At 36.8% G+C, this 22,515-nt stretch overlaps 1 gene segment (V, D, J or C); it reads left to right on the top strand.

The window, feature by feature from the left end:
* Positions 1-20,680: 20,680 nt before the first annotated feature.
* Positions 20,681-21,279, top strand: LOC120532857. The segment is given in 2 exon segments: positions 20,681-20,775; positions 20,912-21,279. Coding segments are annotated over 2 exon segments (426 nt in total).
* The last annotated feature ends 1,236 nt before the right edge of the window (positions 21,280-22,515 follow it).

Genomic DNA, 22,515 nt, shown 5'->3' with positions numbered 1-22,515 from the left:
AGACTGAGGAGATCGTTCCTTCCCCACACTATGCAATTCCACCCGGTGGGCTAAACGTTAACATTAAACAATGTTATTGGCTGTTATACCTGTCTTGCACTCTCCACCTTGCATTTTTATCACTCTTTAAATTTGGCATAACCAGCTTGTAATTTCTGAATTGATAAAAAAGATATAAACCTGGAAATAAAATCTTTAGAGTAGGGGTATAATAAAAAGACGCTAGTTTAGAGGAAATCCTGTGGCTACAGAGAGTCAACACAGATATTCCACTTGCCCTTACAAAAACATTCATGTACGGGTCTAAATATGTCCTTGCAGAAAATAAAGAGGGTATCATAGAGAGGGCCATGGCACATGACTGTTGATGATGATTGGATACACTGTAAGAGCAGAATAGCCCTGGTGTGATTAGCGTTTCTCAACCTTTACGTATTTGCGACCCAAGTTTTCATAACAGTTTTAATCGTGCCCCCTAATGTTTTTTTGAAAGGAGCCCACTAATGTCAATTTGTTCTTTTTTAATTAATGATATATCATAGATGCATATTTTATTATACCTACTTAACTTTTATCGACATTTATCTAACTCTATATTTATTTTTCTAGTATCAGAATGTAGTTTAAGTTAATTTGTTTTGGTTTCAATAGAAGTATTTTTCATATTTTTGATTCTTGTTTTCTTTTTCTCACATCTTCGCGCCCCCCTTTTTGTTACTTCGCGCCCCTACAGTTTGAGAACCACTGAGGTAACTGAAGATGATTCTCTCATTCTTTAAGAAATAAATGTGCCATTTATTGGACTTAACTCTAATTCGGTTTGTGTCTCAGTGTGTTCTTCTTGGTGCTCTTTACTATAAATATATAGTCATGCATGTGTGTCTGTGAATCATCTTATTGGCTCATCACAGATATGAGATGTCACTCCGGGATGAGATTGGGCACTGTCAATTAAAGACTTAAATTCCTGTCTCCTCCCTCGCTTCGAAAAGGCATTCCTTGAGGGCAAATAATTCCAACCTCCTTCCTGGCAAATTTTGGTTGAGTTTTTATTAAATTGGCTGGATGGGGTGGCACGCCAAATTTTCTTTGGACTTTATCAATCTCTTGTGCCATGGCTACCTAAATATGTAGTGGTGGAATGCTAAGGCCCTTACCTGGCTGGAATGCCTTCATAGTGGTAGGGCTAGGGGAGAGAGCGTGCACAGGACATTATCTCCTAACTAGATAGCATCCCCAGTGGGATGCTATATACCATGAACTCCAACAGGGCACATTCAAAACTGGAGTTTGTTGGCTCAGCCCTGTTGTGTTCTGGGGATGCCACTAATGGGTGTTGCTGGGACTGCTGAGCTCTGTTTCATAGAGCTCCCATATCATCCTTAAGTGCTTCCAGACAAAGCTTATGGGAAAGCAGAAGTACACTCGGGTGCTCCATTAAAGAAGAAGCCAGAGTTGGGAGGAAAGAGGACGAAGCTTGCTGGGAGGAGTGGAGGCAGAGTGAGAGACACATAGAAGATGAAAGAAGAGTACATTATTACTGTGTGCTTTAGTGCTTTATATTTTGTTTTGGTGGTGGGAGACGCTTGGGAGAAGAATTTCTCACAAAATAAAAACCTTGTATGTTGCTACACTTGTGCCTATGTTTGTCAGGTTTGGGGAGCTGGAGCACCCTCTACAGGCCACTATATATATATATATATATATAATGAATGGCCGGCAGCTCAACCTGGACATTCAAAGGATGGAAAGATGGGGGAAGGCACCTACTTTGGGACACTGCCTCCCCCAGGACAAGACATGTTAGAAAAAACATTCTCTATATACATTATTTACTTTAAAAAATTGTTTTTGGCATCTACTGTCCTCTTATGCATTTTTCTTGTTTGTTTTGGTGTGTGCAGCTGAATGTTAATATGATCATGTGACTGGGAAGGAGAATGCTGCAGCTTGGACCACTCAAATTGCATTTCTCTCTTTCCCACTCCTGTGTTTGCTCAGTAACAAAGCAGGGTTTGACCTGTTAGTCTTGATGGCCAGTACATCACTTCAGGTAATGTTATTTAACATCTATAAAGAAATTAGAGTTTTATATTACTAAGAGTTTTAAAAATACTGTTTAAGAAATTAATGCATTAACTTTTATTTTTCCCCAAGGCAGGTTCTAAACATCATTCAGGGCCCCAAAGCTTCAGCCTAGTATAGCCCATTTATTAATCATGTAAATGTTGCAAATAAAAGAAGGACTAATTTACCTGACTGATTGGGTCATCTTATGTTTATTCAATTTAAAAATAATTATTTAGAAACAAAATCATAATACTCATCAAAACAAAATTAATTTATAAAAGTAAACTTTAATAGTTATAACTTTCTCTGATGAACACTAAATCAAGGCACTTGACACCCATATTTGTGTAATTGTGTAATTTACATACACTTTTACAATTGAATGACAAGCAGTTAATTGCAGCAGATGAAATAATGAATGAGAGGTCAAGAATCAAGCTACAGTTTTGAAGCTTAAAGCCACCTGCTTTGGCTTTATTTGCTAATAACTTTTTCATAAAAGATTTGATATTTCTTCACATAATTGTGAAACCTTCAGTAAAACTCACAGTGTTTGTCATAAGGTGTTTTATGTCATTTAACAAGGAGTTTAAAAGTTTGCAGTGTAGTCACTTACTCTCCACTTTTTCTTAAATAAAAAAATACCAAAGTTAGGAAAAGAAAAAAAAAACACATGACCAGTTCAATGTTTTTCTTGGTCTGGTATTTCTTTAAATACAAAATAAATACAGAAACAGGAAATTTGATTTGGAAACAAATGTACTTTTACTTCATCTGAGTTTGGCAGTCTTTTGGAATATGTATTTACATTTTGAAGTGATATGCAAATCAACAGAGCTCTATTTATATAAATTAGAAGAAATCTTAATTCTTTCCCAGGTAATGAACACCAGAAAGGCCAGATCAACTGTTTTCATTAAGGCAAAATGTTTCAATATTTCTTATCATTTTCAATTTTTTGCTTCTCCATTTACTGTGAGTATTTCTTTGGATTAATTTCTTAAAAAGAATTATATATCATATATTATATTAATTATTTATGGACAAGCATTGTACAAAAATAATTAATGTAATTTAATCCTTTTATTTTACAGTTGCTGAAGTCCAGTCACAAATTCAATTGACTCAGTCAGACCCACAATTAAAACACCCTGGAGAATCTGTGAAGCTGACCTGCACCGTGTCAGGGTTCACTTTAAGCAGCAGCTACTACATGCACTGGATACGCCATGCTCCTGGAAAAAAGATGGAATGGCTCCTGTATATAAGAGGAGATAACGCTGATACTAGCTATGCCACAGCCATTCAAAGCCGAGCCACTGCAACCACTGATAGTTCTACCAAAGCATTCCTGGAACTAAGAAGCCTCACAACTGAAGACACAGCGGTCTACTATTGTGCCAGACAGTCACAGTGATACATAATACACAGAGCCTCCTACAATAACAAGAAAACTGAAGTTCCTCATTTTAAAAAGTTACTTTGTAAGCGGAGATACTGCAAAGTGACCTTGCAGCAAAATGTAACTGTCAAACTCTGTCAGGAATAGTCTTTCATGGGGCCATGTTTAATACGTTATGAGGCTGAAGTTTTACATTCAAGGATCTACTGGCAAATCATGTTTATGCAGATAGAAAGTAAAGGTAAAAAACTGCCTGGGAAAAGGAGTGTAAGAGAACTGAACCTGGAAGAAAGAAAGAGTTGCTTCTGTGGCAGATGATTGGAAAAGTCACCATACCTGTATGGGCATCACTAAGCATTATTTATAAAGGACTGAATAATATGCAGATTTCAAACATTTCTCCTTTTTGTTTTAGATTGTCATTGTTTTGCTTACTTATTTGTAGTGTGTGTGCTGTGTGTATGTTCAGTAAGCTTACCAATATACGTGACAATACTGTCTATAAACTGATGTAAACAAATATATGATGCAGTGCTAGATAATATCAACTGCAGTGCAGCATTTTTCTATGTTGTATTTTATGTATATAAACTTTGAATGTCTTACAGTGTCTTCCTTTATACCTTACCTGATTGCATTTTTACAAAAAGCTGTTCACGGTGCTGTTTAAAAACATACTTAATTTTCAACACATTATTTATTTCAGAGATTTTTTTTTCATTAATTTACAAAGACTCGTATACATAGGCATACCTGCTGATTTCCTTTTTTCACCTCAGAGCCATTCATTTCTAAACTTCAGATGTTTCTCTTTCAATTTAGGCTACCCAGAGCTAAACTATCTTTCTGACAAGTAGGTGAATCTGAAGCTCTCAATTTAATTAGGAGTTAATGTTGGGCTACATCAGCATGCATCTGCAAAGGAAAAAAAAGGTTAAAGTTGTTTCCTTGCTTAAAATGAAAAAAAAAGTTAAAGGCACCACATTTGGGTTGTACTGTATAAACTTCGTCAGGTGTGCAGCTGAAAAGGAAAGAGCAGGTAAGGCATGGGAAAGGGGGAACTAAGCCAGGGCAGAGGAAAGGAGAAAAGGGTTAGAGTAGTTGAAAGAAACTGGAATTAGAGAAGATGGAATGAGAGACTTAGAGAAAAGTGTGATCTCAAGGTGAAAGTGAGCGTAACTTCTTTTGTGTTTCTTTGAAAAGCATATTTAAAGCCTTGTGAAAGAACACAAACAGAAAGTCAGTGTGGCTATGACCAAAAGATGTAAAGTATTCTACAATAGGCTTTGTAAGGTCTTTTATTTTAACGGATGGAATGTGCTCCCTGAAACGGTCTGATAGTAGTCAACCTGTTTAACCTATGTAGATCGCTTGATATTTCTTACAAGAAAAGCAGAACATTTGTTTTTTAGACTGGTAAGATACCCCTTTGTTAAATTTTAAATTTATCAGAGTGTGATGGATGGCCAGCAGCTCAATCCGGCCGGGATGCCCAAGATGCTAGATGGCGACTTCACTGCAGCATAGTGGTGCCCCGGATTCCCACAGGGCACCATGGAATTTGGAGTTTGGCTTCACAGCCCTGCTGGGTACCGTGGATGCCTCTAGGGGTGAACTGGGAGTTTTTACTCTCTGCATAACCCAGAAGTATTCCAAAGTCATGGGGACTTAAGCCCCAAAGTACTTCCAGGCTGAAGAAAAAGCAAGTTCTCCGTCTGACTTCCTGATCAAGGACTATTTGAAGAACTACTATGAACCCAGGAAGGGAGCCACAGTCGGGTGGAGTTGGACAAAGCTTGCTGGGAGGAGGTAGATATGGAATTATATGATTATTGAGTTTATTACTTGCCTGTTTATTGGTGGCTTTGGTGCGTAAGGCACTATTATTGAGAAGAAAATAATAAAAATACTTTTCAGTGCTTTTACCCAGTGTCTGTGTGTCTGTCTGCTGGGTTTAAAGGGGAAACAGAGCCACCTAGCATCTTACACAGAGGTACCCAATACATATTTGCAAATTATGCAGTGGCTCCTGTTACAGCTTAAAGTGCTTGGTAGAGATGGTCACTCTGTTCCCTTGAAGTGAAGAGAGCTGTGGTTAAGAAGTTTGTGTAGGTTAGATGATTGATTGAAAGAGATTTAGGAAGAGTTAGGATAAAAGGCTCCTGTGTTCCACAAAGGCCTGGATCAATTGTTTTCATTAAGGCAAAATGTTTTACATTTTCTTAACAATTTGGACTTTTTGCCTTTTCATTTACTGAGAGTATTCATTTGGGTTAATTTTATACATTCTACATTAAATTTATTTTTGATGTACAATGTATTGTATTGTACAATGATTGATGTGATGTAATCATATTTTATGGCAAGGTAAGAAAATATATGTGCCCTATGGAATTTAGTGTCCCTTCTGATTTAGATCACGTCATTATGGCATGATTGGTATGGATTTTTTGGTACTTGTGCGAATTTCGTCCCTATTTCTGTTTTTGATTTAATGCTTTCCTTGTGCAAGATGTCATTATTGCCCATCAGTAATGTGTAATTAATGTCATTAAGTCTGCATTCATTCTAAGGTTACTGTAGCTGCGTTTTCCCAAAATTACCAGTTCTGTAGCTTCAACTCAAAAATATGGGATTCAACAAAAGCCTGACGCGTAGAAATGATTCCACAGACAAAATATCTTGGTTTTTGAAAGTTTAGTTAAGTTTTGAAGTAAAACAGTTCACACAAAAATTAAAGATTAAAATAACAAAAAAGAAAAAATTAATGTTAAGAAAAGTTCAATTCTAAGCTTAATCTTGTTACATCACAAATCGTTACTTCTCACTTAACATTTCTGAACCATTTCAAAACGGTCAGAAAACTGTATGCTTATCCCATTTCTAAGCTTAAATGGGTCTTTCAAGTCCTTCTTTACTGGGACTTGTTCCAAACAAACTGAGCTTATTATCACACTGTTATTCAGTTATAGTAAGAAGGTTCTATCTCTTGTTAACTACAGGGGGAAAAGACTATACCATAAGCTATGACTATGAAAGACATTAATATTCTATTCAAATTAAGCAAACATCAATGTGAGTTTAACTCAAAACTTTAACTTTCTAAGATTGGCTCTTACAGTTACATATTACATGGTATTGCAATTTTGGGTATTTCTGTGTTTGAAGACAGACAATAAAATGGCATTGAGAAATTCAACTTTTCAATTTTATCTTCAACCATTTTGGCACGTGTACTGTATGTTCTGTTGACAATAAATTAAATAATAGTATTAAGAGCTCATTAACAAAGAAAGATTGAAAACATGACTGATTGTTATTCATCAATAATAACAATAATAATAGCAATAATCAATTTGATACCCAAGAACTGTATACAAAAATATTTAAAAGAAAAAAAAGCTTGTTCACTTTCATTGCATATGTGGTCCCTTACTCTTAAACATTTACACTCCAAGCTGATTCTTCCTGTTGACTGATTTGGTTAGCAAATTCTTCTTCTTTGTTGTGCGACATACAGTATGCAGTTTAGTCTTTCATTAGTTAGTTAGATGGTTTACCTTTATTGTCAACACGTGCAAATTTGCTTTGATCCAGTCACCAACAAAAAAAGGACATTCCATCAGAATACATATGTAAAAATAAAAATCAATACATAAAAACAGAATACCATACTAGTTGCTCATTTTAACAAAACTGTACTTTTGATTCTATTTTAAATAAGTTTTATTATTATCTGTTCAAAACTATTTCAATTTCTATTTGTTTAAAATGTTAGCAGCAAGTATCATCTTCCAAAAAGTAAAATTTGGAAACAACGTTTGAAGCAGTGCATGTAGTCCTTTCCTGTCTTATCTGCTTATCTTTTTGCTGTTTTGTTATACAATTTTTGAAGTCCTAATTACAATTGTCCACAGAGATCAGACCCTAGTTGGGTTAAGTTTATGCTCAGACCCCCACACCAGAATAGAAATGAAAATGTCAGTACACTCTCAAAATCCATCCATCCATCCATTATCCAACAGCAGTCTTCCCTACATCACTCAAGTTCCACATACGCATGCAGAAACCTCACACACACACACACAACCAAACGTACATTTGTCTAACATGATCCATTTATTCCCTGAAACTATCTATATATCCCACGTATATTTAGGGATTGTCTTTAGGTTTGGATTCTTTCAATATTCGAAATTTGGGAATGGGAGTATTAAGTTAGTTGGTATATGGTTTCCTTTAAAATCCTAAATATAAGAGTTTAAGTAAGTTCACAAATAACATTGTCCCAGGGGGTGCCAGTAGATATTTTGGTGTTCTATTTTTCCTGCCTTAATGTTATTAATAAATGTGTTGGCTCCACATGGCCCTATTAAGAAATGTAAAAAATAACCAGGTTCTAGAAAGAATGAATGGATTTAACACCTTCGAAGAAATATAATAATAATCACCATCATCATTATCATCATTAAAAAAAAGTTAATTCTGTTGAAAATCCAAAAACTTGTGTAAAGGTGGTTGTCAGTAGAAAGAGGTTTTCAGAAATAAGGCATCACCAAGATGTAAAAAGCAACGGTATGTTCATAGACATGGCCTGTAGTAGTGGAAGAAAGCCCCTTTCTAGGAATAACCAAGGTGCTGCACAAACCAGCCTTATAGGATTGTGTTGTCCTTTCTTAAATTAGAGATCAAAATGAGGTCAAAAAGAATCCTTTAGTTCTAGTAAAAGGAAGTATAAGGTTACATGTTATATGTAGTAGAACCATGTAGGGTTTCCATGGCAGACTTTTAAAGATTTAGTTGCATTGGGGACCTGGCTGTGTATGCACAACTGAAAGGCTGATTTTGTTTTAGCTTGGTTTCCAGTAAGTGGATGCAGTGCCACTTACTGAAATGGTTCTGGCACTTGGACAAAAGTTTTTTCCTGCGAGTTTTAAAGGTGGTTCAGGTTGAAATGAAGATTAAGTGCAGAGCATGGATGAGAGCTGATGCAAAAGCCAAGAAGTTTAAAAAGAAAGAGAGAGGAAGAGGAGATAAGAAGTGAGAAACAGGGTACTTTAGCATTCTAGGTAGACAAACTGATGAGTCACTGCACCAGGTAAGCAGGACTTCAAGATATATATATACAGTATATAATGCTTTATTTGACCCAAGGTGGTAATTAGCTGTATGCTTAATTAGATCTGTATACCTTAACACAAAATGAATGTAGGCTTTACTTTATTTTTATTAAATTTTGTTTAATTTAATTTTATTTTAATTTTGATTTTGAGTTATTCCTTTGAGTATAATTCTATTCTGTGTTTAATTCTAGTCATACACTGTTTCTGGCATTTTTAAGGTTGTGCAGGGTTGTCAGTAGATTTTCTTTTTTGTTGCAATCAAAAAAGAACATAAATAATAAGAAAAAATGTGCACAAAAATGTGTTGCATTTCTTCGAGGATATCCCCCCTGGTTGGTGCTTGTGTTATGTCTATTTTGTTCATTTTTTTGTGCTTTTATTTATGTTAATATTACATTGTTGATTATGTACATTATTCTTTGTTTTTGATTTTGACTATGTAGGTGGGCTGATTTTGTTACATTCCATGTGCTTTGTGGCTGTTCGTCCAGCAGGTGTGGCCATCTGCTAATGACTTCAAGGAACTGCCCTCCGCCCTATAAATCCAAATGGTCTCTCATAGTTCCTGGCTGTTCAAAATGTGTTTATGAGTGGTGAGGTTACTTGAGGTTTTTCTTTGCTTTGTGATTTCTGGATATTTTAAACCTGTGTTCTGATTTTTAATCTTGCTTCAGACATATTGTAGGGACTTACAATATTGTTAGCCTTGGATTGCATTTGTTGCCAGCTCCTTTATGCCTTTGTGCTCTTCGCTGCCTCATAGTGTATTTTTTTGTGAAAATAACTTTGGGTTTTATGAAGAACCTTTGTTTACGCTTATATTTAGCAAAGGTTTGACAGTAAATTCTCCTTTGTGGGCAAATTTTGAAGTGATTTTGGGATTTATGTGCTTTAGGACTCCTAGTTCATAACAAAATAGTAATCACATGCATCACCCTGTATATATCTTTAAAAAAAAAGGTTCTTTCATATATTCAGTTTTGGTCCATTGCTACATTGTGCAAAAATTTGTTTTTTCAAATAATCTTTAAAAAATAAAAATCTGATAAACTGTCTTAGTATTCAGACTCATTTAATCCAAATCATATTTGAAGTTGTGACTGGAGGACTGGAACTAACCTTGGACAGGACCTATAACTTTCAGACAGCTGGTTTAAAATTGCCATTCAGCCTAAGTTGTATTTCTTTGGAAGAAAGAGGAAGAGAATATGTAGAGGAAAAACTCACTAGTCCTTGGAAGAAAATGCAAACTTTATACAAATAATACCAAGGCACAGGAGTTCAAAACAGGACTAGTCCATACTGTACATTAAAAAAAGTATTTATACATTTCTCACTCTGCAAGAATTAATATGCCATGTGTAATTTGTGCCCACTTTTAGACGTCACCATGAGTTGAGCCCAGAGTTCTTTAGGACAAAGTTGCCACCTAAATTATTTACATATAGGGTGTCTCACTCTCCACTTATTACATCAATTGCATTATTTGAACTTTATAACAAGTTACAATGACTTAAAGTTTCAAGAAAAACTATTTACTTAAAGATAATTGCAATATGTGCACATTTTTTTTCAAAAAGACAAATCCATACAGGATTTAATGAAACTTTGAGAAATAAAATATTTACAGTCACTTAAATTTGCACACTAACAACCCACCCATGACGCAGACGTACATACATACATACATACATACTGTACATATATATATATATAAATATATATATATATATATATATATATATATATATATATATATATATATATATATATATATATATACTGTATTGTCACAAGAACGAGACATGGACAGATAAGGAGTTGGGGCAGTCACCCGTATAATGTGGTATCCTGGCTGCAAAAGGTCGTTTTATCAAACAATCAGCACTGAAGTGCATTCAACTGAGTCCAGAACAAGACTGAGGAAACAAAGGAAAAGGGTCAGGTTTTAAAGGGGGAGACAGGAAGTGAGGTCATATGGATCTGGCACGTGGTCTTCCACCATTGGTTCATAGCCGGACGTGACATCAGAGGGACTGGAGCTGGTGTGGCTGACTTCCATTGGCTCAGTCCCGGAAGTGATGTCAGGAGAGCCAGGTGAAATCCCCCGGGGATGGTCTACAGGCAAGGGAGAAAAAGAGTCAGTGCACTCTGCCACACCCCGGCATGCCTCCGAACTGCCTTCACTCAAGCCCTTTAGCTGCCTCCCATGCGCACGTGTGTGACAATATATATATATATATATATATAAAATCGATGTATGTGTGTTTGTTTGTCCACCATCCGATCTGCACCGGGCATCCAATCGCCACCAAACTGGGGATAGGGATGCTTTGTGACCAGGAGGAGGTCATGGGGTATGTTTGGTTGGGAAAAATGTTCGTGGTGAAGCGCATGGCACCTTTTCACTGACACAATGTTCGCCACATGTCCCAGAAAATCCTCTCTGGCATACCAAACAATTACAGCTGCTACTTCAAGAGCCTATGAGTCATCTCAAGAAAGGGAAATCAGGCTGTCTGCCAACAGGAAAAGGGCTGCTGATGCAAGAGTGGATGAAACATCTGAAGAAAGGGAAGGCAGGCTCTCTGCCAACACAGTATGATTTCAGTGTTGGTCTTTCGGACTGACTGGTGCTATTTGTTTGCTTTCCGACGTATTGTAAATAAGGTAAATTCATCTCACTGTGGTGCTGCTTTTTGCTAATATACACATGCCCCGAAAAAAACACTTAGAATTGGAAGGTCCACTTCCAATGCCAGAAAAAAGTCTATTTCAAGGGCGTCTGAAACGCCACCGCAGACAGAATCTAGATTGGAGGAACAAAGGAGTAGAACTGCTACGTCACAAGCCAATGAAACTCCTGAAGAAAGGCAGTCTTGTCTGGCATACCAAAATATACCCATGCCACTGAAAAAAAGACTTAGAATTGGAAGGTCCACTTCCGAGGCCAGAAAAAAGTCTGTTTCAAGACCTGTGCTGCTCAATGACAGGGAAATCCTTACAAGTCCGTGGGATGACATCTCCTATCCGAGACTCGGCAACAACCAACTGTCTTCTGAAATCTTACGCGAAACAAACTATAGAATCGAACATCTTGAAAAATACATCTCTGAAAATGAGCCACGGCTGGTGACAAATCAGAGAGTTGCTTACAATACCATATTGAATCTCATACATAAAACAAAGGATATACAGTTAGGTCCATAAATATTTGAACAGAGACAACTTTTTTCTAATTTTGGCTCTGTACATTACCACAATGACTTTTAAATAAAACAACTCAGATGCAGCTGAAGTGCAGACTTCCAGCTTTAATTCAGTGGGTTGAACAAAAAGTTTGCATAAAAATGTAAGGCAACTAAAGTATTTTTTTTAACATAATCCCTTTATTTCAGGGGCTCAAAAGTAATTGGAGAAATTAAATAACTGGAAATAAAATGTTCATTTCTAATACTTGGTTGAAAACCCTTTGCTGGCAATGACAGCCTGAAGTCTTGAACTCCTGGACATCACCAGATGCTGGGTTTCCTCCTTTTTAATGCTCTGCCAGGTCTTTACTGCAGCAGCTTTCAGTTGCTGTTTGTTTGTGGGCCTTTCTGTGCGAAGTTTAGTCTTCAACAAGTGAAATGCATGTTCAGTTGGGTTAAGATCAGGTGACTGACTTGGCCATTCAAGAATTTTCCACTTCTTTGCTTTAATAAACTTCAGGATTGCTTTGGCTGTATGTTTTGGGTCATTGTCCATCTGTATCATAAAACTCCGCCCAATCAATTTGACTGCATTTAGCTGGATTTGAGAAGACAGTATGTCTCTGAACAACTCAGAATTCATTCGGCTGCTTCTGTCCTGTGTCACATCATCAATAAGCACTAGTGTCCCAGTGCCACTGGCAGCCATGCACACCCAACCCATCACATTGCCTCCACCATGTTTTTCAGATGATGTGGTATGCTTTGGATAATGAGATGCTCCACACCTTCTCCATACTTTTTTCTTGCCATCATTCTGGTAGAGGTTGATCTTGGTTTCATCTGTCCAAAGAATGTTTTTCCAGAACTGTGCTGGCTTTTTAGATGTTCTTTAGCAAAGTCCAATGTAGCCTTTCTATTCTTGAGGCTTATGAGTGGCTTGCACCTTGTAGTGCACCCTCTGTATTTGCTTTCATGCAGTCTTCTCTTGATGGTAGACTTGGATATCGATACGCCTACCCCCTAGAGAGTGTTGTTCACTTGGTTGGCTGTTGTGAAGGGGTTTCTCTTCACCATGGAAATAATTCTGTGATCATCCACCACTGTTGTATTCCATGGGCGTCCACTTCAACTGCATCTGAGTTGTTTCATTTGAAATTCATTGTGGTAATGTACAGAACCAAAATTAGAAAAACATTGTCTTTGTCCAAATATTTATGGACCGTTTTCCTTCATGCACCTAGTGGAACTGAAAAAACATTCCTCATCAACCTGATTTTGGTCAAGATTTGTCAGCAAAGGAAGATTGCACTGGCAGTGACATCCTCAGGTATTGCTTCCACTCTTCTTCAAGGAGGGCGAACAGCACATTCAGCATTAAGGCAGCCACTAAACTTGGCTCATAGTGACAGTTCTGTATGCAACATTAGCAAAGGATCAAGACAAGCTAAAGTGCTTCAAAACTGCAGCATGATCATTTGGGATGAGTGCACAATGGCTCATAGAAAAGCTCTAGAGGCTCTTCAAACAACTCTTTGATGGGAGGAACTGTTGTTGTTTTAGCTGGTGACTTCCCATTATTCCAAGATCAATACGTGCTGATAAGCTGAATGCATGTCTTAAAGCATCGCACCTGTGGAAATACGTCAGAAACATTACGCTCACAACAAACATGACAGTTCATTTGTGTCATGACACCTTTGCTGAATCGTTCTCTCAACAATTGCTTATGCAAGGAGATGGAAAGGTTCCTATAGATAGTAACACCGGGCTGATTGAATTTGAAAGATCCTTTTCCAATATTCTTGCAAATGTTCAGGAGCTACAAGAAGTTTTCCCCAATATTCAAGTGAATTATAAAACACGTGAATGGCTATCTCAAAGAGCTATTTTAGCTCCCAAGAATGACAGTGTGAACAAAATAAATCAACACATCCAGCAGATGATTCCAGGCAGCCCTAAATATTACAAATCTATATATTATATTTCTATATATTTACAAAACAATGTTTATTATACTAATTCATCCACTTTTAATGTCCTTCCCTGTAGACCCACCTCTTCCTGCCTGACTTGTATTCAAATGAAAGTGTCACCATCTTAGTTAGTCTGAACTGAGACTCCTGTCCTTAGGGAGTTTTTTTTTTTTTTGCTGAAAAGCATTAAAACATTTACCATGACAATATTTGGGGTCGCGGTGTCACCCCAACTCTTTGTCATTTGTCTTGTCATCTTTTATAGTATATATATATCTATACTAATAAAAGGCAAAGCCCTCACTCACTCACTCACTCACTCACTCACTCACTCACTCACTCACTCACTCATCACTAATTCTCCAACTTCCCGTGTAGGTAGAAGGCTGAAATTTGGCAGGCTCATTCCTTACAGCTTACTTACAAAAGTTGGGCAGGTTTCATTTCGAAATTCTACGCCTAATGGTCATAACTGGAAGGTATTTTTCTCCATTAACTGTAATGGAGTTGAGCTGGAAGGGCGGAGTTTCGTGTGACATCATCACGCCTCCCACGTAATCACGTGAACTGACTGTCAACGCAGTGCGTAGAAAACCAGGAAGACCTGCAAAAAGCGCTTAAGAAAACATGCATTATATAATTGAGAACGCAGCGAAAAACAATAAGAAGCGAGCGAGTGACATATACTACCATATTCATGAGTGTTGCTGCCTCGGAAAGAAAGCAAGGTGTAAACCTAAACTTTAAACTAAGTTCATAGACAGGCTACCGCTGGCGTTTCACATGCCCACAGGTAATGCGGGATACAAGTTTAATGAGAGGACGCAGGATATAAACGAGAGTTTTGATCACTTTATAACTAAGTTAAAATTGTAGGTTAAGGGGTGTGCTTATGCAAATTCCGAGACTGTGTTTGTGGGGATTGACAGTTAAGGCGGGTGGGGAGTCACGTCATCATCTCCCTCCCATTCATCTAATTTCGGTCTGAGCTGAGCTCGGCTAATGCCGTCTTCGAAGCAACTTTGTCAGACTGCCACCAAATACTCACAGAAAAATCCACAAGTTAATACACACGCTGTCTCTATAGAGTTTCTCCACACTGAATCCTCCAGACACTACTTACAAAAGGTCACATTGACAATCGTGTTACGTTATTTTTAAAATCTGTCCTTTTCTTAGCACAAGCACAGCTGAGAAGCTTCGATGCATGTGCTCCATAACGCGCTAAAAATAATGCATTTAATCACACTTTGCATTACAAGCAAAGGGAGCTTTTGTCAATGCATGATTTCCTGGTACTGTACACGATTACATTGATCAGCGCATCCCGATTCATTTTATCCTCGCACCACCTTAGTTTGAGAAGAAGTCTGAAAAATATGAGGTTAACACAGAAAAACATCACCAATTCAAGCTTTATGAATAATCGATTCGCCATCAATAATTGTTTTGGTAAAGCCATCCTCCTTCCATTTTATAATTTTTCGCCAATAGCCATGATTAAATGAACGGTAAATAAAGTAAGAGCAAAGCGAGGGTGACTTATTTAGGCAGGCATATATATGACAGCAACACTCATGACAATGTCAATCATGTTACGTTATTATTAAAATGTTTCCTTTTCTTTTCATTACTTCTTTAACACACTACTTCTCTGCTGCGGGCGGGTATTTTGCTATATATATAATATATGAATGACCTCCAAAGAGCGCTGAGACTTTTGATATCATGAACGTGTCTGCAAAACTGTGGTCTCCTGCCCAGCAAAAGTCGAGCAGCCAGCGCGTGCATAGCTGTGCCGGCCTTTGAGACGCTGACTGCGCTTCTGCTTTAAGTCAAAGTGAGCACTTTTAATTTTTTTCATCCTCCCCCTGCGCTATAGCCCAGACAAGTGCAAACACGGGACCCCTTTTCTACACCACGGCAAAATAATATTAAGGCGATTCACACTTTCTTTTGCACGTATACGATTATGAGGTCCTCACCTCGGATTATGAAAACACGCACACGAGTGGAGGACTGACAGTGCCATCACAGCCGATTAATGGCGGGACGTCTCACCAGTCTACACAAGGCGATCATAACGTCAGCGAACACATCTCTCTATACTATATAAAAGAAAAAGGCAACTTTCCTTTCTTTACACCTTTTTCCTTTTATCCCAAACCAAAGCCTTTCTCTCTTAACACTGCAGAGGACACAAAACTAATTTTCTTTAAATGCCGGTAAGGCACATTACCACAGGCACAAATTTGAACGTTCACATAGAAAATGTAATTTCTATACCACAGCCGTCGTGTAGCGCCTTTCAAAAGGGATCAACTACCGAGAGATGATCCATATACATTTTAGCTGCTGTTAGTTACTTACCTGTTGTGTTACACAGTCTTTAAAATGTAGTTTACCTGAAACCACTCCAGTAGTGCTCAATGTACCTGTACTTCTTAAAACGTTAATGTTTTACTGTTTAATAACTTATAGACTATATTTTATTATTTTTCCCTTGCACTCAGTGACCAAAGCTATACACCTAGATAGGTATGTATATATATATATATATATATATATATATATATATATATATATATATATATATATATATGTGTATATGTAGATATGTATATAGATATGTAGATATGAAGATATGTATGTGTATATATATGTATGTATGTGTGTGTGTGTGTGTTTGTGTGTGTGTGTATATATATGACAGCAGCAATCCAAGCTGTGAGAAAACACTAAAAAGGAGGCATGTCAGACGTTGTGGTACATTTTCTGATGCAGCTAGACGAAAAAAACTTTGTGACGCTGCCGCCAAATACACAAAACAATTACTTTGACAATCATGTTACATTATTTTTAAAATGTTTCCTTTTCTTTTCATAACTTCTTTAACACATGACATCGCTGGCGCTGGTATTTTGCTATATATATATATATATATATCACAGCGACACTCATAACAGTGACAAAACAATTACATTGACAATCATGTTACGTTATTTTCAAAATGTTTCCTTTTCTTTCTCTTTCCTTCTTTAACACACTACTTCTCCGCTGCCAAGCTCGGGTATATATATATATATATATATATAGAGATAGATAGATAGATAGAGATATATATATAGATAGATATGAGAACAACATATATATATATAGATAGATAGATATATATATATATATATATAGATAGATAGATAGATAGATAGATAGATAGATAGATAGATATGAGAACAACACTCATATCAATGACAAAACAATTACATTAACAATCAAGTTACGTTGTTTTTCAAATTTTTCCTTTTCTTTTTCGTACCTTCTTTAACACACTACTTCTCCGCTGCGAAGCGCGGGTATTCTGCTAGTATATTTATATATATATATTCAGTGACTCTAGCCTGGCCTACCCATCTGGCCTCCATCACGTACAGTTCCTTTGTATGCTGCAACATACATTACAAGAATGTCACTCACTTCATTGATTGACAGGGAAATACGTACCAGCATCTTTGACTCACATAACCACCATTTACTTAAACCAGTAAGCCTTTGTCAATCCTTTTCACTGTCTCTCTGTTACTAGACTTTTGATTCAACACCTTTGGTCACCCTTTCCACTAACTTGTGTTGAGTTTTCTCATTTTTGCTAATCTTTTTGCTAATCTTTTTCATCTATGGAATGCTTCTGTTCCCTTTGCTAAGTTCAACAGACTGACAATGCACTGGTTTCCACCCATTCCAGCCACTTTCTCTATTGAAGCACACTTTCACTAACCAGCTTGAACTTTCCTTTGGCCTGAACGTTTCAGGGTTTTGTGATGGGGTTTTCTCTTTGTCAAGACTTGGTCCATCCATTGTCCACAATGTCTCTCCACTCTCCCCGTTTCTCTTTCTTTTTTCATCCAATCCAGTCTGTTTTACTATTGTGTCCAAGATAAGCCAATCTTTTGGAATTAACATCATTCAGTATAGTCTTTTCACTCCCTTGTGCTGCCTAATTACACTTCTTTCCAATCATTCTGAATATGGAAATATCAATAAATGGTAATCACTAGTCTTTGGTAAATATGAAAAAATCTCAATGAACTCTGCATTGAATATAAGCTTGAACTTAAAATGAATTCATTTGTATCTGTATGCTTTACTTAGATTTATAAAACTCCTTAATATTAAAACTTTTACCAATAAATTCATGTTGTGAAGGGTGCTGACCTGGAAGCTTTCACAGCTTGAACACAGACAGTGTGGAAGACCAAGGGGAGACAAATTTCACATGGCTTTGTCTTCTCTAGCACGCTAGCTGGCAACCCCCCTGGATTCCCATAGGGCATCATGGGACTTGGAGTTTGTTGGTTTAGCCCAGTTAGGTTCTGTGGGTATTGCCAAGGGGTGCTTTTGGAGTTCATAGGGCTTCCCAGTGCTCCCGGGCCAGATATAATATAAAAATATATAAAAATTCACTGACATTTTACAATTTCACATTCTGGGCTTTAAGTAGGTCGGGGAAAGATGTTTACATTCAAAACTGGAAACCTCCTTCATCCATAAAGCAAGCTGAATATTTGAATAGTATTTGACAAATATTAATGAAGAAATTAGAGAAGAATTTTAGTTCTGTATTTGTTTCCTTTATATCTCTCACCAAAAAGAGGTGGGACATTTTGTTACACCATTGAAGCTCAAGAAGCCTTTACATACCTAAAACCTTTATTCATTACTCCATTTTTTGACAGCTTGACATTAATCTAATATTGCAATTAGAAGATGATGTCTCCAGTAGTGGCACAATTTTTATTCTTTCTGAAAAAATTTTGGACATTGACAAACTGCATCTCTATACTTGAACTGAAAAAAATTTCCTCTGCTAAGCAAAATTGTAAAGTTCGAAAGAGAAAATTATTGGAAGTAAAGTGTTCCCTCAAAGAGTGGAGACATTGGGAAATAAGGTTTAATGTGTAACTTAAACCAACCATAATTTTATTTATTAAACAAATACAAAATCAACTAACATATTGGTTACTTTTTTCTGTTTTTATTTCATACTCAGCAGGAGAAAGAAAAGATGTTACAAACACCTTGTGTCATTAATTTGATGAAGTTGAACAAATTGTGAAAGTCATAAAAAATGTTTATCCTGAAAAATCTTCGCCTGTCACTTGCGGTTTAAATGTTTCAAATGTTTTCTAAGAGATTAAATATCCCTTTAAAAGTCTAAACTACCTTTGCAATTTTCCAGATAAATTTGCTATTGTACCAGAAACGATGAGAAAGTCCTTAATAAAACTCAGCTTCTGGATGACATCCACAAATCTTCAAAATGCTTGACTTAAACTGAAGCTATTTATGGAGGCCTTCAATGAGAAGTAAATTTAAAAAGTATATGCCTGTGAAGTGTGTAACAAGGCTAAAAAGTACATCCTGTAATGTCACAAGCTAGTTTTAGCCTATTCTTAGTCCTTTGAAACTGTGCGGTGAAATAAGCATGAATTTTACTTCCCTTTGTCTGGGGTTACCACTTAAATTTTTATAATATTCACTTCAATTCCTGAATTTTTCCATTTTAGTCCTCCTTAATGAAATGCTCTCCTGTTCAAGGGTTTGTTAAAATAACTGCTCGAGATTTTACAGGCTTGGCTTTTCAAAGTCTTTAAAATGGTTGGTATCCAAATTAATGTTATCTCTGGACACTGTTTTTAAAGTTATGACCAAACACAAAAAATCAATTACTATCTGTAAAAATCTTTAGATGTTTTAACAATGACACCAATGGAAATGTGATTATATTCTAGAGGGCTGACACTTTTTGAACCAGGTATAAAGCCAGAGTAATTATAATTACTTCAGTCCAGTGATCAATTCCTACCCTGATTAAGGTGTATGTAACTTCCCTAGAGGCTGGCAGATAATCTGAGGAAAATTGTTGAGGGTGAAAGCATCTTTTAAAAAATTTCTAAAGAAAATGCTATTTCCAAATTGCAAGGATGGACAGAAGGAGTGGCTACCTACATAAGACATCCACTTTTGCCATATCAGAAATTTTCTCCATAATATAATGGTCCACACATTAACACCAAGAAAATAGAACCTGTCTTATACAGACTGGCTCTCCCAAGTCACTTTAACATTTGTCATATCTGTCCTCTGGAGCATAACACTTAGTGTGACCCAAGTAATGAATTTTATTTCTACATCTCATAGAATCTGACATATTTTCAATTTCATATTCCTGATCTTCATTGACCATAATTAGGAGTGGGGCTGTTAAAAGTAGGGTAAAGATGAACACTGGATTTAGACCCAGAGTAAGAGATCCATAACACGCAGCACTAGCCACAATGCCACCCTTACAGTGTAGTATGTTTACATTATTGGATTAGTTACTTTCTCTGCAATTTTAATATCTTAAACATGTCATTTCTTCAAACATGACGGATCAACTGCTCCACCCTAATTCAATATGCTTCATTTAAGCATAATGTAATTTCTTTCTTTCTTTCTTTTTCTTTCACATATTTGATAAAATGTATTACTGAAAGTTATTTCACAATAAATTGTTTAACAAAGCAACATTTTTGTTCAGTATCAAACAGATTAGTTTAATTCAAAGGAATATTATGTTCGGTGAACTCAATTTCTTTATCAATTTTCCAGATCCAGAATTTAAATTTCTGCCCACTATACACTGTAGTGTGTTAAAGTTTAGTCAGAGATAAGCAAATTACATACCTAATTCTATATGGCAAAAAAAAAACAAATTAAATGAAGTGTGTGACTATAATTTACATAGATTACTTAATTCCCTTATTTAGATTACAATTTGTCTTCTAAACTGTGATGGAAATCTATGCAAAACAACTTTCCTATTCCTTAATAAAGGAAATCAGACTGATGGCCTCCTGAAGCTTCTCAGCTGTGAATATTTCTTTTGAATTCACAGTGAAGGTTTGCTTTATACATGATGCAGTCTTTGAGCTTTATTTGGATTTGCATTATCTTCATCTCCTGGATTACAGGTATGGAATTATTACTAATCTATAAACTGATCACTTAGGACATCATAATTAATAAATGTTGTATTTCTAAAATGCAATAAATAATTTTAATAGTAAAATGTCAGTATTACAAACAGCTTTAATTCTTTTTTCTTAGATTCCAAGTGCAGTGTTACTCTTACACAGTCTGAATCCCAGGAGGTGGTGTCTTCTGGATCAATCACTCTGTCTTGCCAGGCTGCAGGATTTGATGTGAATAGCTACTGGATGGTCTGGATTCGTCAGACTCCTGGGAAAGCCCTGGAATGGCTCGCCAGTGTAGGTGCTGCTACAAGTGCACAATATCACTCTGACACTATCAAAAACCGATTCAAGGCATCTAAAGACTATTCAAAACACATTTTCTTTCTACAAATGAATAACCTGAGGACGGAGGACACAGCAGTGTATTACTGTGCAACAGAAACACAGCAAATAAAACTCATTGAAAGCTTGTACAAAAACATCCTGCAGTGCCAGGTGTAACTTGGTTCACAGTTTTTGTTTTGTTTTAGCTGTGCAAACAATAACAAAGTTAAACTACGCTCAGTAACTGAATATATATAAAATATTCAGATCAGAATCACTTCATTGCTAGCATGTGAAACATACCAGAATTGACTTTGGTTAGGTGCAAAACATAGGATACAAGACATTACCAACTCAAGAAAACACAATTTTAAACCACCATTAACCTGATACTGTGCAAACCACTATAGAAATACAACAATTTCTTGAACAAAACATTTACAAATTTTAATATTTAAGTCAAATAGATAGAAAAACTATACAAAATAATAAAGATATCAAATAGTACAGCAAAGTAAACAACACGGTAACCAGTTACAGTATATGTTGCAAAAACAGTTAGGAGTAAACCTATGTAAGTTTATGTAGGAGCTGAATAATTTGAAGAAAGTAACTGCGGAGATGGTGTGTAGTACGCAGTAGACCTGTACCCCGCCTGTGATGGCAATTTAATGAACAGATGGCTACTAGGTTGGATGGAGTCAGCTGCAATCATTCCTGCTCTCTTTTTTGCTCTGGTGATGAACAGATCTTTTAATGATTTTCTCTGCTGAACAAATCACCTGCTGCAGCAGAGTCTTAGAAACAGAGGAGGCAGAAGGAAACCAAACGGTGATGGAGGAGGTCACAATACTTTCAAGGATGGCTGAGTAAAAAATTGACAAGAGCCCAGTCACCCTGTGGAAAAGGCTCATTTAAGCTGCTTGTACCCGCAATTTCATTTTTTTGGTCATTACCCAGAGCTCATGAGTATCAGTGAGGGTAGGGACGTGGATCGACTGGTGAATCGAAAGCTTTGCCATCTGACCCAGTTTCTTCTTCACCACTACAGATCAGTATAGTGGTCTTATAACTGCAATCACCGCCCCATCCATCTGTGGATCTCAACATCTCTTTTCCACTCACTCATGAAGAAGACCCGGAGGCCTTTTAGAGCGGATGTCGACTTTTGTCGACAGGAGGGGTTGAAGGCGCATGTCGACTAAAGTCGACATCCAGGGATAGAGGGCGATAATCAGCTGTTAATGGCGACAAATCTCACTGTCACGTCACAGGCATTTCCTCTGTGCTTGGAGGAAGGCTAGACTCGTTGACTCGGCAACTAATCCTTGCGTGTGCATGAGTTGCGAAATGTAAACAATGGCAAGATAGCATCGACATGTGAGAAGGGAGCGAAGCGAGTGCAGAAAAGAA

The sequence above is a fragment of the Polypterus senegalus genome, chromosome 1 (assembly GCF_016835505.1).
Source record: "Polypterus senegalus isolate Bchr_013 chromosome 1, ASM1683550v1, whole genome shotgun sequence".
Classification (NCBI taxonomy): domain Eukaryota; kingdom Metazoa; phylum Chordata; class Cladistia; order Polypteriformes; family Polypteridae; genus Polypterus; species Polypterus senegalus.
The sequence above is the reverse complement of the archived record's forward strand: the minus strand, read 5'-3'. Positions and strand labels throughout refer to the sequence as shown.